Genomic DNA, 18,021 nt, shown 5'->3' on the forward strand with positions numbered 1-18,021 from the left:
CCTAGAAAGCGTTTCTAAACCCGTAGAGGACAAGGTGATTGGGAGTAGTCAGTGTGGATTTGCAAAGGCAAAATCATGTTTGACCAACCTCAGTTGCCTTCCACAGTAACGTGACTAGCTTGGCGGGTGGGGAGAGCAGTGGATGTGTTTTACCTTGACTTTAGTAAAGCCTTTGACACCATCTCCTGTAGCATCATCGCAGGTGGGCTGACAAAGTACAGGTTAGATATAGGTGGACAGCGAAGTGGATTAAAAACTGGCTGAACATCTGGGCCCAGAGGCTTGTCATGAGAGGTGCAAAGTCCTGTTGGAGGCCAGTAACAAGTGGTGCACTCCAGGGCTCGGTATTGGGGCCACTACTGTTCAACACCTTCATGAATGACCTGGATGGTTGGACAGAGTGCACACTCTGCAAATTTGCAGATGATATGAGACTGGGAGAAGCAGCTGACACACCAGAGAGCTGCGCTACTACTCAGAGACACCTCAGCAAGTTGGAGAACTGGGCAAAGAGGAATCTCATGAACTTCAACAAGGGGAAATGCAGAGGCTTCCATCTGGGGAGGAGTAATGCCAGGCACCAGGACAGGCTGGCAGCTGACCAGCTGGAGAGCAGCTTTGCCTAGAAGTACCTTGGGTACTCATGGACAATAAGCTGCCCATGCACCAGCAATGCACCCTTGTGGCAGAGAGGACCAGCAACACACTGGGCATCGCCAGCGAGTTGACGGAGGTGGTCCTTGCTCTCTGCTTAGCCCTAGTGAGGCTGTACCTGGAGTACTGTGTCTGGTTCTGGGCTCCCCGCTGCACTGCAAGGAAGACACGGAATTACTGAAGCGAGTCCGGTGCAGGTTACAAAGGTGATAAATGGCTTGGAGCCTCTGACGTGTGAGGAGAGGCTGAGAGAGCCGGGGCTGTTCAGCCTGGAGGAGACCAGGCCCAGGGGCATCTTATTAACACCTAAAAATACCTGATGGGAGGGAGTGAAGACAAGGCGGATGCTTCTCAGCAGTGCCCAGCAACAGGACGTGAGGCAGCGGACATAAATTAAAGCACGCGAGATTCCATCTGAACACGAGGAAGCGCTTTTTTTACTGTGAGGGTGGTCAGGTGCTGGAATGGGTCGTGTAGAGAGGTTATAGTCTTCATCCTGGGAGACTTCAAAACCCACCCAGCTGGATGCAGTATTGGACAGTCTGGCTGACCCTGCTTGAGCAGGGGGGTTGGACTCAGTGACCTCAAGGTGCCTTCCGACCTAAACGATTCTGTCATCATTCTGATGCACAAACTGAACAAAATTGTTGTGCAAAGTTGTTATGACGTATTCCTGGCTTTTGTGAAGTGTAGGAAACCTTTTCAAGAGGATGTCTATCTTAAACTTGATGCATTGGTTCTCAGTGCATTGGTCATCTGGTTCAGTATTGTGCCTTTCCTTTTCCATCAGTGATTCATGGCAGGTGTCTGAAGGCACCAAACTACTTTAGGTAATACACAGGATCTGCCTTGATCAGTAGTTGAAATCCACGATGCAGATAAAGGAAGAGAGAAATAATAGATGCTTGAGTGCCTCTAAACTTTTAAGTACTTCAGCAGTTTTCATTTTTCTGAAAATACTACTCTTTCTAGTGGGAATTTGCTGTAAACTAACCATTTTTAATATATATGTGTGGGTACACATATATCTATGCGTGTGTGTATACATATGCTTATGTTTGCATATATATGTATAAGTAAATACATGAATTTATATGAAGAATGAAGTACTTAAAAAAGCATCCATGTGGAGTCCTGCCTGCAGTGTTTTATGCTGGGGGAGCAGCCCGACCATGTTGCTGCGATTTGTCCCAGATGCCTTCTGACAGACTGAAGTCCTCAGCTTCGGGTGGGCCCGTGGAAGCCCCATTTGTGGGCTGGTCACAGTGCGTCACTGCTCGTTAGCGCAGGGAAATTCAGGGAACTACTTCCAGATTCTGCCCTACTGAGCAGGGTCACTTACTTCCCTCCCAACACGTACGTGTGTGCACACAAATGCTTCCTTCAAGTTTCTCTGAAATACTTGATCCTTTTGCCTTTATTTTCAAACACCGTGAGCACGTTCAGATGTGATAGCCAGGGGCAAGCAAAATTATTTAGCCTCACTGGTGTCAGATTAATAGAAAATCTGATTGTGCAAGGTAGTCTTTAATAATCAATATATTGCGAATCAGTATTGCAGCTGAGACCTTGTAACGCCTATTCCATTCATATTTATGTTTATTTTGTCAGGTGGTCAGTTGATGCTGTAGAATACCTTCAGTGGGTTTAATTAGTCTAAATCATGGGAAGAAAAATTTATAATACGTAGCTTTCAAAAACTGAGTACAATGAAAACACATAAACATACAACTTTTTCAAGTTGTGAGCTTTCTTTATGCCCAACTTTATTGCTTTATATTTTCTGAACTATTTAGAATTTACTCGAAAAATTTAATAGCTCAGTGTAGATGGGCTATGTTCCCAGCAGCGCTTTTCAGAGGTGTTTTCCATTCTTCAGTTAAAGAATATCAAAGGAAAAAGATCAAGGAAGGTTAATTTATTTTGAGAACTGTACTGTAGGCGTAGGTTCCTAATCCCACACAACACGCTCTTCTTTTGCAGGACTCCGAGGAGGAAGACAGTGAGTTGGAGGCCATCAATAAGAAGCTGATACGTCCACAAAGTTTTCAAAATTTCCGGCCTTATGTACCGGAGGAGTTTGCCGACTTCAGTGTTTACAATGCTAGCCTGGAGAACAGGGAATGGTTTTCTTCTAAATCAGACTTCATGAGTTCACGTGCTCTTGAGAAAGAGGTACCCCGCAGCCCCACCACTAGCAGTATTACTAGTGGCTACTTTTCCCACAGTGCCTCTAACGCTACTCTGTCTGACATGCTTGCTCACTGTAGTGATAGCACAGACCAGCTAGCCAGCCACGCGAAGGAGCTGGACTCTAACGATCCCTCAGGATCAGCTCTCGCACATGAGTTAAGATCCTCTTCGAACAAGGAGTGTCGAGAGGCAGAAAAGGAGTTAGCGAGAGAGAAGTTGCCTGTGTTACCACTGACAGAAAACAGTGCCTTAACAGAACAAGTACCACTGTCCCTTGATGCCAGACAAACTGACAGAGACTCTCAGCAGTTACCCACAGCTGGATCATTTTCAGCTTTAAGTTCCTCGGATGGCAAAAATACTGGGCGTACAATTGAATTTTCAGCCTGTGAAGCAACAGTTGAGCACACGACAGACATTCTGGAAGACCACTCCTTCACAGAGTTCATGGGCGTCGAAGACGGAAAGGACTTTGACCACTCGACGGCTCCGCAGTCGTGTTCCCTTGCGTCCTCTAACGGAGACAGAGTGACTGCCTCGGAGCTACCCCAAGGCGTGGGCAAGGAGCAGAGCGCGTCCTTGGGCCAGCTGGGCTCCGCAGCAGCGGGCCACCGGCTTGCCGACACTGTGGAAAGCCCCATGTGTTCTGCGCTGGTAGAAGAGCCTTCAGACCGTGAGACTGATCCTGACGCTTCCGTAGATGATTTTATTGGGAAGGACCACTTGGACGGTTCCGACTGTGAAGAAGGTGCTTCTGCAGATCAAACCCATGTCTTGCCTAGCTGGGTGGCCGTGGGCGAGCAAGTCTGTGTTGGGAGTAACAAGACAGGCACGGTGAGATACATCGGAACGGTGGATTTCTCAGCCGGAATCTGGGTTGGAGTTGAACTGAACGTTCAGCTGGGTAAGACTAAATACGCTGCGATTTACCTGTGCTGTTAGCATGATCTGTCTGTAAAGTTAAACTGCAGTCAGGTGCGGTTCGGTCTTGGGGAAAGAACTCTGATTTTGTATAGGCTTGGAATCTGATGCACCCACCTCCAGGCCTTCTGTTTGTGGGAGCACTTGGTTTTTCACTGTCTGTGAGCCCTGTTCTTCTTGCTTTATGCAGAATAATGCTTCCGCATGTGGTGGTAGTCCCATTGGTACCCATCTCTTTTTGTGGATCAGAAAAACAAGGAAAGAAAGCCTAAAATTGGCAGATTTTTTTTTTTTAAATCAACATGTGTGTTCGTGGGCAGTACTGACGATGGGCGTCACTTCTCAAATAGGGTTTGCTGTCTGGGGCTTGCGGAGATTTTTTTTTTTTTTTTTTTTTTTTTTTTTCCCCCCCCACTGGGGAAAACTTAATTATAGAGCACAGGTTTTCTTTAACTTGAAGAAGATGGGGTCAGAAGACAACAATGCTCTGCAAGTGTTAAGAGATTACTACAGAAATGCCTCAGACCTTTTAAAAAGATTATGGTTTTAGTAGTTTAATGGGTGTTAACACTGACAGAAGTTTCTCTGACAGCTAAGTTTTAAGCTTTGTGAGCAGCTGGTTTGAGGATAGTTTATTTTGTAAAATAAACAACTGTGTGACTTTTTAAACCGTTAGTTATCGAAGTAATATTTTAGGAAATCATCTTTTCAGTCACAATTCAAGCCCTCCTTTCCCAGTTTTGTTCTCCCTGGTGCGTGGTGTGCGTCTGGCTTCATCACTCGGCATTAACAGTCCTGACTATTTGCCAGATGGCCAAAGATACTTCCGCTTCAATGCGACAATTGTGTGCGCTAATGAAGGTACCAGCAATTAATTCCGTGCACTTATTTTCATTGAAGGGAAGCATGATGGAACCGTGAAAGGCAGAGAGTACTTCCACTGCAGACCACGACACGGTGTCTTTGTTCGTCCTGGGCGCCTCAGCAAGGCACCAGCTTCCGCAAGGAGATGGAGCAGCACTTCACGGTCTCAGGCGTCTTCCACTGTAGAGAAACGGAAAAGCTCTGCACTTCAAGGCCCGTCATCCACTCCTAAAACGGGAGGAGAAGTCCTCTGCCATTCTGGAGATGCAGCAGCTTCTGCTTTTTCTAGGAAACAGGAAAACAGGAAATCTTGGATTAACTAAACTGCAGTATTTTTGCACTTACTACACGCGTCACTGTGTAGAAAACTTTATGGATTTTTGAAGCTATTGTACATTTTAATCTGTCCATACAAAATGTGTATTCTCTAGAGTCCTTGACTTAATTCTCTAATTTTTTATAAATAATATATATTATATATATATGAATGTGTATCTATCGTTTGTCTGCCAGCGGGCAGATACGGCTGCACACTAAAATACAGTTAAAGCTGATCTGTAGATAACTGAGGTACTGGACTATTTGTTACACAACAACTTGGGAGATATATTTTAAACAACAAAAAATATTTTATTGTGGGGGGAAAAAACAGGATGTAAATCCGTATTTGGAAAAAAAACACTGCGGTTTGCTGTTCTTAATTACCAAAGAACTTGTTTTAGACTGACACATTTGCTGTTTATATCTTTCTATTGTAAATTCTTTAACGGATCACTTGGTGCCATGTTTCCCCTAGTCGCCGGGCACCGTGCAGCCTTACGTTCCGTGTTTAAGCACACTGAAATATCCAACTGCTCCGTACTTTTTGTCTTCCTAGAGGCCTGCCACTGTGCTGAGTTGGCGTTGGGCTGAAATGACTGACAGTGCCTGAAGCTACACGCCTGGCACTTCGCGTGTCACCATAAGCCGGCCGGGCAGTTTGACTGCAGAACCAGTATTCCTGCAAGGGCATGAGAGGACAACGTTTTTGGGGTTTAGGGGGAGTTCTGGGGTTTTTGGGTGTGGGAGGGAGATGGGGAAACAAAGCAGCAGTGAATGGATCATGACTGCAAACTTTGCACTTGTTACTTGTTGGTTATTATCAAGATGAAATGGAATCCGCGAAAGTAATTTTAATCTGTAAATTTTATTTTAATAATGGGAATGATGGATTTATGTCTGGTGCTCATGAATTCCTGAGAAGGTTGTTCCACATGTAGATACTGTAGATGCCTGTACAAGCGCTCTGGATATTTGTAAAGTAACATGGTGAAAACCGAGTGAAGTGAGTGGCCTGCTGTACCTGTTCTTCTTTGTTTCTTGGCAAGCGAATGACTGAGATACCTGGGACCTTACTGAAAAGCTGCTGTTCTTGCGTTGATTGTTGTGTACAGTAAGCGGACTCTCGTATTTTACTATTTGCTGTAAAGAACTGTAATTTATATACTGCCATACTGTATTTAATTGGTACAGACCTATTGTGTGTTAGAATACAGACTGTTTACTTGGGATTTAAAAAAAAAAAAAAAAAGCTTGCTTGTATTTGGTACAGTTCGGTTTCCGGGTCAGTTACGAAGCTGTTTGCAGCTGGCGGTGCCCGGCTGAAGGACAGCGTGCTCGGAGCGGTGGAACGGCCGGCGTTAGCCTGTTTTGCGCAGCGTTGGGGAGAGCAGCAGCCCCTGCGCGTCCAGGGTCCTCAGCCGCTGCTCCACCCTTCCTGTACGGAGCGGGGAGCGGTGCTGGGAACTGCTGACAGAGGATGGCAGGGTGACGTGGGTCAAGGGCGGACGGGACAACTTCCTGGAAGGCTGATGGGGCAGTGGAGGTATTTACATATTTAGCAACGAGTCTGAGCCCAGCATGGCTGGGAGGGTGACATGCTGGGGGGGGGTGAAGGCGAGGGGCTGCGAAGGTCAGCGTACTTGCCCTTAACGTAGCTTTCAGCTCCTCCGAGATGGGGTTCTTGTGTGTTAATTGATTTTGGTGAAATCAATATTGTTGCAGAACATCTCGTACTTGTGGTGTCCACCTGGAGTTGCTCTCACCACACTGATGCTGCTGGAGGAAATTATAATAGAGAAAGCGCTTTATGCAGAAGCACTTTGTCAGACACAGATCCTCCTAGAACACTGCCCGGTACCGACACCCCCAGCACCACGTTCATGTTAATTTTAGATGTCACTTCAGTCTTTTTGCAGTGCTTTTTAGAAAACACACACTTGGATGCATGCGGGTGCACACATTTGCGTTAACTTACTTGTCCAAGGCCACCGCGCACAGCCTTGAAAGCTCATGTGGCCGTTTTCTGAGGACAAAGATTTACGCCAGGCGAGCGTCAGCCAAACTAAGCTCTTCATGGTTTCACACCTGTGAGAACAGGGGACGCGGGGTTGCTTAAGAAACACCGGAATACTTTTGCTCCTTGGGGTGTGCAGTTTCTACATGCCAGAGAAACCCGGACAGGCCAGCCCAGCTCTGCACCGTGCGTGTTTCGTGTAACCTCTGCTCTCGTGACTGCTGTTATTACTGGAAGACCCGTACTTCTGCAAACCTCGCCTGTTCAGATGCCCTGTTTAGATTAAAGTTAGCAGGAGTAGTTAGGGTTAATTTAAAGTTACCAGGAGCTAACTAGTGAGCCAGTGATTTTCACTATCGGGGCAGCTTGGCAGCCTTTATTTTGCTTTCTGCCTTCACTGTGCCTTGTTTCCCTCCATCCCCAACCATCCCGCCGTTCTCTAGCTTAGGAACGTTCACGTTACGCCGACGTTGAAGGAGGGAGAGGCGAGGCCGGGGCGGAGCGGCCCCAAGCCCGGCCCCCTCCCCCCCCCCCCCGCAAGCCCCGGGGCGGGACGTGCGGAGCCGCACGGCCTCAGCGCCGCGTCGCCGGTCCCCGCTGCTGAGGTGAGCGTTCGTCCCCCGGCGGTGCTCGAACCCGTGGACCTGGGGGTTTCGGCGGGGGGCTGGGAGCTGCGCGGGGGGACGGGGTCGCGCCGAGGGGCCGCCGCCGCCTCCCCCCTCGGCCCGACCCCGTCCCCCCGCCCGCTGGGTTCGGCCTTGCGCGGGGTCTCTCGGGTCCCCGAAGTGGAAACAGAATTCGAGGGTCAGGGGGTTGGGACCCGCTTTCCGTTCCTTTCTGACCAGGTGACGGGCCCGCGCGTGACGCTCGATGAGTCTCCTCCGGCTGGGCGCTGCCAGGTTGATGTCCCGAGCTCCCGCCGTGAAGAAACACAAGTCCTGCGTGGAAATGGCGCGTCCCAGTTCCGGTGAGGCAAATTCTTCTTTGCTTCTGTACGCCCAAAATTTATCTTCCGCATCCATATCGGTCCAGAAACCCTGGCGTAGCCGTAGTTTGTGTGGTTGCCTGGTGACGCGCTGTTAGCATTTATAGTTTATGCACCTAAACACACGCTGGTTAATTGCATTTCCATTTCATGATCCTAATGGGGAATAAGCTCTTTTCAGTGGTGCCCAGCGACAGGACAAGGGGCAATGGGTGCAAACTGAAGCACAGGAAGTTCCGTCTGAACATGAGGAAGAACTTCTTCCCTCTGAGGTGATGGAGCACTGGAACAGGCTGCCCAGGGAGGTTGTGGAATCTCCTTCTCTGGAGATATTCAAGACCCGCCTGGACGCGGTCCTGTGCAGCCTGCTGTAGGTGACCCTGCTTCGGCAGGAGGGTTGGACTAGATGACCCACAGAGGTCCCTTCCAACCCCGAACATTCTGTGATTCTGTGAATAAAACCCCTTGTTTCTTTATATGAGAGTTATGGCGGGCCTGGAGCGTTTGTAGCCACTCGGGAGCAGGGTACGGGGTAACCCTGGGAGCCCTGTTCAGCCTAGCAGTAGTAAATACCCTCCTGCTACTTCGGGTTGTTTTTTTAATCCGAGGATGTGTTTTAATTTGAAACCCGCGCACAGAACTTGGCAGGTGCAGTAGTAAAACCCCGAGCGGTTGGTTGCTGCGGTGTGCTTGCTTTTTTTGCCGCCTAGAGCATCGTTGTTTGGGTGCTGTCAGAAAGCGGGGGGTGGCCTCGAGGACTGCTGGCCCGATGGTCACAGGTCCTAGGGCTTTGCGAGGCTGGATTTACAGCAGCAGATGGGGTAGGAGAATCGCTGTGTCCTCTGCCCAGTTCTACGGCTCTCGTGCTGTGAGTCTTGGGGCTTCTCCAGTGACTGTCTCTGTAAGAACTTCTCTGCCTGTGGTTTAAAAAAAAAAAGGAACGGGTAGTAAATTGTGAAGATGAGGGTTGTGATCAGCAGCTCGAAGTTCAGCCGGAGGCCAGTCACTAGTGGTGTGCTGTAGGCATCAGTACTGGGGCCAGTATTATTCAACAACTTCGTTAATGATCTGGATGACGGAGCAGAAAGTACCCTCAGCAAGTCTGCAGATGACACACAGCTGGGAGCAGTGGCTGACAGGCCAGAGGGTGGTGCTGCCATCCAGAGGGACCTCAGCAGGCTGGGGACATGGGCTGAGAGGAGCCTCAAGAAGTTCAGCAAATGGAAATGCCAAGTCCTGTCCCTGGGGAGGAACAGCCCCAGGCACCAGGGCAGGCTGGGGCCAACCTGCTGGGAAGCAGCTTTGCAGAAGAGGCCCTCAGGGTCCTGGTGGGCACCAGGTTGACCACGAGCCAGCAACTAGCACTTGTGGCGAAGGTGGCCGACAGCCTCCTGGGCTGCCTGAGGCAGAGCATCACCAGCAGGTTGAAGGAGGTGGTCCTTCCCCTCTGCTCCGCCCTGGTGAGACACACCTGGAGTGCTGGGTCCAGTGCTGGGCTCTCCAGTACAAGACATGGACTTACTGGGGAGAGTGCAGCAAAGGGCCACAAAGGTGGTTAAAGATTTGGAGCATCTGACATGTGAGGGGAGGCTGAGAGAGCCGGGGCTGTTGAGCCTGGAGGAGACCAGGCCCAGGGGCATCTTACCAATGCCTAAAAATACCTGATGGGAGGGAGTGAAGACAAGGCAGACGCTTCTCAGCAGTGCCCAGCGACAGGACGCAAGGCAGTGGACATAAATTAAAGCACGTGAGATTCCATCTGCGCACAAGGAAGCACTTTTTTTACTGTGAGGGTGGTCAGGTGCTGGAATGGGTCGTGCAGAGAGAGGTGGTGCAGCCTCCATCCTTGGAGATACTCAAAAGCCACCTAACTGGACACGGTCCTGGACAGTCTGCTCTGGCTGACCCTGCCTGAGCTGGGGGGTTTAGACTAGACGATCTCCAGAGATGCCTCCCACCTCAGCCACTCTGTGATTAGAAATATGTTGCTTTAAAATTAACGTCTGAGGTAAACTGGAGGATGTTTTTTTTTGTCTCTCTTTAGCTAACTTGTTCCTTTTCAATTTTGTTTTTAGAAAAACACAAAGGAAATTTCCGATCTTTTCCCAAGTTACTTTACCATGCAGGGAAAAATGTAGGGAACATAGATTTAAAAAGAGGAAATACAATTGGAAACCTAGAAAATGAGCAAGATACCTCAGGAGGAAATGAGTTTTCCCAAATTACCTTAATTTTGAAGATGATACTTTATAACTATATGTGGTTTGTTTGGTTTTTTTTAATCTCAGGATCTTTCAATTAGGAAGCAAACTGTTCCTGGGTGGTGGTGGCAACTGTTGCTATTGAGGCAGCATCTGCTGTGGGGTTTGAGTTTAAGGCTCTGTCTTTCACATATGGAGTATATTCGTAGTTTAATACACCTTGCCTTACTGAGCTTGCTCATACGCATGTTTTAGGATCTCCGGGAATTGTCCTTCAAATTCCAATGTACAGAAACAAAGCAGCATTCTGAAATTAAAGTCCCGGGAGGTGCATGGGGAAGCCATGTCTGGATGCACAAGTTTGCCAGCGCTGCCTGTACAGCCCCTCACACAGAAGTGCAAGTGTTTGAACAGCCGTTTGTTTTTCCCCGCACGCACAGATATGGCTGATTTTCGAGAAGTGTTTGCCAAAGCGAAGCATATAGCCATCATCACAGGCGCCGGCGTCAGCGCGGAGAGCGGGGTTCCCACCTTCAGAGGGGCTGGAGGTCTCTGGAGAAAGTGGCAGGCCCAGGTGCGTACTGGTGGCGCATGCCGGCGCAGCCCTGCTGCTCTCCCATACCCAGGGCTCTGCCTCGGGCAGCTGCGACTTCTTTTCTGTCGTTGGGTTTATCGGTTGTTTGGGAAAAATTATGTTCTTCAGCTCGAGGTCTTCCCGCCGTCCCGGTTTTCTTGCTGCCTTGCAGCTTGGCTGTTTGCTCATCTGCTGACACCCTGGCTGTTTGCCTGCCTTGTGGGGCCTCTCCTGTTTTAAACTCTTCCTAACCTTTTACCAAAATAACAAAGGACAGAGCCAATGATATCGACTAGCTGTTGTCTTTTAATCTTGGTTTCTCATAATACTCTTTAAAATTAGGACTGTTTGGTTTTCTGCTTTGGGGACAGGGTTCCCCACAGTCTTTAACTCTCCCACGGGCTCCATCTCTGCTACGGGTGTGATCCTGCCAGCGCTGGGTGCTGCTGGGGTGGGAGCAGACACAGCGCGCTGGAGTGACGCAGCGGCAGGCACCCAAACACACGAGTTGTACAGGGGCCTCCTGCGTCTGATCCTGCCTCGTGCTGCGGACGTTTCAAGGAGTCGTTACGCTGTCGGTGACTGCTGCCCCAGCCACTACCATCACATTTGCTTTCTTCATGTTTTTTTAATGACAGCATTCATTAAAGATCTGCTGCAGTTAAAAAGCGGTCAAAGAGATGAGGTTTTAGAGATGGTGTGAATCTAAATGTGTATTTTTTTTTCTTTCAGTTACTATTAATTCAAATAAAGCATGTGAGTGTGTAAATGCCTGGTCCTTCTGCATCAGAAAGCTTGCATTCAGTGTTTTCACATCAGCAGAACTGGGCGTTGAAGCATTAGACTGGGCTGCTTCTTGTTTTAAAAAGAGATACGGCAAAATTCAAGTTAGTGTGAAAAGTATAGCTTAGATTTTACTGGCAAGTAGAAGACAATACATTAGACTTTGGTTTTGACAATGGCTGTAGTTTGGCGTGTTAAATTGGCACTTAAGGCAGAAAAGAAATTGCTAGCAAAGGAAATATATCCACACGACGCTGAGTTTTACGGCTGCTGTGGAAAAGAGAGTTTTGAATGCCAAAAGTCCTGTGCATTGAAATATCTCACCTCCCTTTGTGCTGTACTGAACTCCTAATAGCTTGGTAGGGCAGCACAGAACAATGTCCGAGTGTACTGTGTAAAACCATGCACCGCACTGTTGATACATCACTTATTTCCTTGTCTAATGAGATACTTTGACCTGTCATCCTTGTAAGGGCTGTTGAGCTACGTCCTTGTCATCTGCATCTGGTTATACGTGATCTGTCTTTGATTATCTCGTTGTGCCGGTAGCAGTGTAAGTGGCGGTATGCTAGCAGGCTCCATCTGGGTAGGGGATTTTCTTGCCCTTTCGCTAGTAGAATGAATTGTTACCTCTTTTCCAGGAGTTGGCTACGCCAGAGGCTTTTGCGCGAAACCCTTCTCGTGTCTGGGAATTTTACCATTACCGCCGGGAGGTGATGCTGAGTAAACATCCCAATCCTGCGCATGTCGCCATTGCAGAGTGTGAAAGGCGACTGAGCAAGCAAGGAAGGAGCGTTGTGGTCATCACTCAGAACATCGATGAGCTACACAGGAAGGCGGGCACGAAGCACCTCTTAGAAATTCATGGTAAGAATCGGCTTACCTGTCTGCTACAGGGGAGAGAGCAGGAAAGTACTGCGAGGAAAGAAAAGAAATTTGTCTTGAAAATGAAAATAACTTGCATGAAGTTATGCACAATGGCATCCTGCTCTCTTTTGGAAGTTGTTTTGGGTGCTTCATGGCCTCTATTTCTCATCTTTCTTTTTGAATGGATTCTGACAGTACACGGGAACTCGTTCTCCCTTCCCGCTTGCTCAGTTTTGCCTTGGGTCTCTGTGAATACATGTGGATAGTGACGCTTGGCTGATTTTGCTCAGAAAAGGGGAAAGGAACCCATGAGGACTTCCACTGTGTGGTAGTGGTGGTGCCACACCAGTATTGCCACCAACGGAAGGTGTACTGGCGAGACCGGTGTCGCCAGCCCTACCGCTTTCCTCCTGTCCTGTCCTTCCAAGATCCACCTATGCGGTCCATGGCTACAGGAGGGGCTGGAAACAGATGAGATTCCCTTTCCTTTCTCTCCTGCTCCCAGTGGCACTCCCTCCCTCTTCTCTGTAGTTAGCAGCATTCCTCACTCCTGCCAAGTGCCAGAGGAGCACAACGCAGCTGCAGCACACAGGGCCAGCGGGGCTTTTGGATCTGGTGAAACACGTTACAGGAGCGGAGAAGACAGAGGGCGAGGAGGCCCTTCTCCATGCTGCGAGCTGCCTTCACTCCGCAGGCCCTGCCGCAGAGTGAGATTCTCCCAGGACAAAGCTCTGCCCTGGTCCTCCAGCGCTGTGATGCTTCTTAACTCCCAAGTATCACGAAAGGTTAAAATGGGATTTCCCACTGCTGCTTTGCAGTCTGGACACAGAAAACCTGCACAAATTGTTTTGCAGTTATGCATCCAAGGATAAAGCCTTGGGTATAGTTTAATTTTAGTCTTCGTCTTTACAAAATATAAACAGTTTTAAACTCTTGGTAGTATTGTGCATCTCTATGGCACATTACTAATGCTACAAAAGTCTTGGGGCTGGGGAGTTTTGCATAAAACAAAGCAGTGTTAACCAGCATGTATTTCTTTGAAGGAAATGTTTCTGATTTAAGGGGAAAAGGAAGCAGAAATCATCTCCCTCAGTGATATTTTAAATAATGATTTTCCTCTGAAATACTGTGACGAGGCTGTGTGTTACTGATGTGGCGAGGCCGAACAAGGCGACACATCATAGCTTAGAGGGGCTGTTGCTGTTGCTCGCTGCAGCCTTCCTGCCGAAAGGGCCCTGTCTGTCTTTGCTGGGCCCGGCCTGTGCTCAGCTGTGACATTGATCACCTTGGGCTGCTGAACAGGAGCGTGCGTACATGCTGTGTAAACAGGGTCTCGTTCATAAAGCTGCCAGGTTTCAACGCTTGGCTTTTACCTTCGTGTAGTAAGTTACCCACAAGGTGTAGTCTTCAAAGCCAGACGAAGGCCGTCCGGGATGAACGCCGCCATTTGGTTGCGCAGCCGTGCCCCTGAGCAGTCGCCTGATCCCTGACATGTTCTCTTTGTGCGTTTCAGGTAGTTTATTTAAAACTCGATGCACCAACTGTGGAAACGTGGCTGCGAATTACAAGAGTCCAATATGCCCTGCGCTGGCCGGGAAAGGGTAACGTGTCTGCCTTGTACACTCTCTGTATTCTCCACTTTATCTGCTGTTCAACAGAAAAGGAGCTGTTTTAGGAGCATGCAGGAGTTTCAGCCAGCCACCACCACATTTTCCTTTAGTAGCATTAGTGCTTAAATTTTACGCATCTTGTTTTTGATTGTGAGTATACTGTTTGGTAACTTCAGCCCATGACACTGTAAGTCCTGTGAATGAGTAACTGTTGACCTCTAAGTTAGCACAACATGATATATGTTTAAATTAGAACAATTTCAGATGGTCTGAAACTCTCGTACTGGACTCTTTGGGAATGAGTGTTTACTCCCATCCTCTTCACCCTCCAGATTTTTTATTAAATGGGATGCTTATTCCTTAAATTGGACTGTCATCACTTGATATGTGGAGTGTCCTCTTCTGCGTCTCTTGAGCACCTAGTAGCTTTTGTCCTTCAGCTCATCAATAAGATTCTCATGATTACAGGTCTCAAAATACAGATGTGTGAAACAATCAGGAGGGAAGCATCAGTTTCTGGGATTTCTGCAACTTGAAAAGTTGCAGAAGAATCCTTCGGTCTCCTTACCAGCAAAAAAAAGGGGGTAGGGAGACAGGACAGGCATAGGCTCATAGATTTTTAGGGCTTTTTTTCTTTGCATTTCACCAGATCTTTAGATAGCTCCATCAATATTTATTGTGCCTTTGACAGACTTTGACCAGCTTATTACAGTCGCTTGACTGTGGGATAATTCTGGCCAAATGCCTGCCTGCCCTGTGGGTGGTATTTTAGGGTTGTAGGAGGTCTTGAAGTTGGCTGAAGTTGCAAAGATTCCTTGACTGGAGAGTGTGCTTTAGAGAATACTAAGGTTTTATTCATATACAGAGTGTGCTTTGTACGACTGAATACGTATTTCAATTTTGTAACTTCAGGGCTCCAGATCCTGAAACAAAAGACGCCGCAATTCCAGTTGAAGACCTTCCTCAGTACGTGTGGACTGCTTTGGTTTTTGCTATTACCTCTTCCTGCATCTCAGAGGCTGAGATTACTGTCTACATAGTTTTGGAAGGGCACGGAAACATTCTACAGGAGAAAAAGGCATTGTCCCCAGAGGACGGAGTCTAAATCTCAATCTGGCGTTATGGGGGACAGCAGACTACAGGAGCGCGTACTAGAAGTTCATCATGATGCTAAAGGGATTGCGTGCTTGTGTACTTTTCAGCATCAAGCTGAAACATGCCTAAATTCAGGGGGTCTGTAGGAAGCAGAGTGGTAGGAGAATTGCAGTAAGAAACTAAGTGCTGCACAGTAAACATTCTGTTACTTTGCAGGTGCTACCTACTGTTAGTCAGTCTAGAGTACCGTGCTGGGGTGCGGCCACTGTAGAGTCCCCTGCAGACATGAAGTATGCCACGGTGCTTTTTTGTGATGGCTGAAGCATTGCCTCAGCTCGCCACAGATGCAAGAAGCAACCACATTTCTCATCTGGTTGCTATAGAAAAGAGGGTGACACAGGTCTTCTGTCTCTCAGTTCACTTTCTCCTTAAAAACCTGCTGTCCGGTTTGTTAAAGTTGATGGAGGCAGAGGTCTGTAGTACACACTAACTTTCTAAGTTTCCTGTGTTTCAGGAGCTGAGTAAAGGAAAGATACAGATTAAGTGTCTGAGCTGAACAACTGTTCAGCAACATGTTCCGTGTGACCAGAAATGTGTGCTTCCAACACGCGTGTAGGACAGCATCAGCTGCCTTCTGTCCCGCACGTGGTAGAGGAGGGCATGGGGAAGGCTGTGAAAGGGAAGGGAGAAAGAGCAAGGGCAGGTAATGCAGACTGCTTTGCCACTTTGCAGGTTGAAACATCCTCGTCAGAAGCGTAACGCTGTCGCTTTGTGATCTGTAAACAGGTGTGAGGAGGACAGCTGCAATGGGCTCCTCCGTCCCCATGTTGTGTGGTTCGGTGAAACCCTGGATCCTGACATTCTCACAGAAGTTGAGAAGGAGCTTGAGATATGTGACCTCTGCTTGGTAGTGAGTGCCGCGTTTGTTACTAACACTCTTTACTGGCCGGGAAGCCAAGACGAAGCAGTTGCCCCTCCTGGGTGAAGGAGATGCATCTGCACTTCCCTGAGGAAGCTGAAAGCCCCCGAGGGACTCTTTAATTTCAAGTGTAAAACGTTAAAAGACCATGAAGTTTCAAAATTTAAATACGCTGCTTAGAAGTTAACGGGTTCGGCATGTGTGCATCTTGCTTGGCTGGCATCTGCAGCCTGCATGAAGTGTACATGGGTGTTAAAAGTTTCAGGTGTTAGAGGTTAGCTAATACTTGAATTTCTCAAACAGTGAAGAACAGGATTATTTTGATGCTCAGTTTAAAAAAAGTTACAAAATGCTTTAAGAATGCAGGTAGCTGTTATCAGGTGCTGCTTTTTTTGTGAGGCTGTTTACGTGCCATGTAGGTTTTGCATTGCTGAGCAAAATGTGTGCCCAGAATATTGCGTACCCTTCAGAAAGCTATCTCAAATAACAGAAGGGATGTTTTGTGGTTTTCTCCTGAAAGCAAAGGCTGCCATTTTGCTTCTGGGGAGACCTTACAGCAGCCTTCCAGTACCTGAAGGGGGCCTATAGGAAAGATGGGGAAAATCTTTTCAGCAGGGCTTGTTGTGACAGGACAAGGAGTAATGGCTTTAAACTGAGGGAGGGAAGGTTTAGACTGGATATAAGGAAGAAATTTTTTACTATGAGGGTGGGAAACGCTGGAACAGGTTGCCCAGAGAGGTAGTGGAGGCCCCATCGCTCGAAGCATTCATGGCCAGGTTGGACAGGGCTCTGAGAAACCTGAAGGTGTCCCTGCTTACTGCAGCGGGGTTGGGCTAGGTGACCTCTAAAGGTCCCTTCCAACCCAAAGCATTCTATGATTCTATGATTTTTTTGTTCATCTACAGTTACAATCCCCAAACAGGTTTCTTTGGGTTGCACCAGAGAAACAATTCCCGATTCTTTTGCTACGTTAAATAGCTGCATATGCAGCAACACTAAATGCAGCTGTATTGATTTGGTTCCATTTGTGCAGGGATCTTCCATGCTTCGGTGGTTTTGCAGATCCAGGGCTCTGAAAAGGGTCTCCTTACCTTGTGGGCTGGGTTGGTTTGGTGTGCTGCGGCCAGTGGCCTGCCACGCTCGCCATTTTTCACCCTGTCCCCCCCTGCAGGTGGGGACCTCCTCCGTGGTGTACCCCGCCGCCATGTTCGCCCCTCAGGTATCTGCCCGAGGAGTGCCAGTGGCAGAATTTAACACGGAAGCCACTCCCGCTACGAACAGGTTCAGGTAAGGCTGTTCGGTTTCAAACCAGCAGGCTTTTGCCCCCTCCGCCTCCGCTGCCTTACCCACCGCATGACTGAAACACTTAGAGAGCTTCGTGACAACAGACACGCTCTGGTTTCTTCCCCGGTGCTCAGAGAAAAGATGGTGGTTCTTCCTTAGTGGAATTAACTCCCGCTGGAGACACAAGCGTGGTTTTTCCCGAGCGCGATGCCGAAGCCCGTTGCTGGGTGGTGGAGGGCCTGGAGCCCGAGCCCTCCCCCGTCCCCTCTTCTCCGCCCCCCGCCCCCTCCCCCCCTCCCCCTCCCCCTCCCCCTCCCCCTCCCCCTCCCTCTCCCTCCTCCTCCTCCTCCTCCTCCTCCCTCAGCGGCTGGGGCGCAGCAGCGAGCGCTGGTCGCTGCCCCCCCAGCCCCACCTTCCCTCCTGTCCTCGCAGGTTCCACTTCCCGGGCCCCTGCGGGAGCACACTGCCGCCGGCGCTGGCCCGCCACCGGACCGAGATCATCGCCTGAGCCCTGGAGCGGGCAGGGAGGGCGGGCGGGAGGCGGCGCGGCGGGCTGTCTTCCCCCCCCTCACCCCTCCCCCCTCACGGCAATAAACGGGCGGCGGCGCGCGCCCAGCCTCTCTCCGAGACTCGTCCCTCTGCGCCCGCGCGCGCGGCGTGGGCGGTTACCAACCGTCGGGCGCGAGGGGGCGGGGCGGGGCCGGGCGTCAGCGCAGGGGCGCGCGTGCGGCGGAAG

General features: G+C 49.1%; 2 protein-coding genes across 8 annotated transcripts in view; both read left to right on the top strand.

Moving 5' to 3' along the window:
* KIF13A (kinesin family member 13A) overlaps positions 1 to 6,189 on the top strand; it is a 115,856-nt gene extending 109,667 nt beyond the window's left edge. For all 6 annotated transcript variants that reach the window (XM_075416841.1, XM_075416842.1, XM_075416843.1 and 3 more), the window contains 2 exons: positions 2,638 to 3,751; positions 4,669 to 6,189. In XM_075416841.1, coding sequence (XP_075272956.1) covers positions 2,638 to 3,751; positions 4,669 to 4,955 — 1,401 coding nt within the window. In that variant the 3' untranslated portion in view covers positions 4,956 to 6,189. The remainder of the gene's footprint in view (positions 1 to 2,637; positions 3,752 to 4,668) is intronic.
* A 1,303-nt stretch (positions 6,190 to 7,492) lies between these two features.
* On the top strand, positions 7,493 to 17,830 carry SIRT5 (sirtuin 5). 2 transcript variants are annotated; one of them, XM_075416826.1, is made up of 9 exons: positions 7,493 to 7,572; positions 7,813 to 7,934; positions 10,594 to 10,727; positions 12,152 to 12,377; positions 13,891 to 13,978; positions 14,900 to 14,953; positions 15,869 to 15,992; positions 17,173 to 17,288; positions 17,718 to 17,830. In XM_075416826.1, the coding sequence occupies exons 2-9, from the start codon at positions 7,838 to 7,840 to the stop codon at positions 17,791 to 17,793; spliced, it is 915 nt and encodes a 304-aa protein (XP_075272941.1). In that variant the 5' UTR covers positions 7,493 to 7,572; positions 7,813 to 7,837; the 3' UTR covers positions 17,794 to 17,830. The 2 variants fall into 2 exon arrangements, with proteins under 2 accessions (XP_075272941.1, XP_075272942.1); XM_075416827.1 differs by lacking the exons at positions 7,493 to 7,572; positions 10,594 to 10,727 and having other exon boundaries at positions 7,844 to 7,934.
* Positions 17,831 to 18,021: the final 191 nt, after the last annotated feature.

This window comes from Opisthocomus hoazin, chromosome 3, assembly GCF_030867145.1.
Source record: "Opisthocomus hoazin isolate bOpiHoa1 chromosome 3, bOpiHoa1.hap1, whole genome shotgun sequence".
In the NCBI taxonomy this organism is placed as follows: Eukaryota; Metazoa; Chordata; class Aves; order Opisthocomiformes; family Opisthocomidae; genus Opisthocomus; species Opisthocomus hoazin.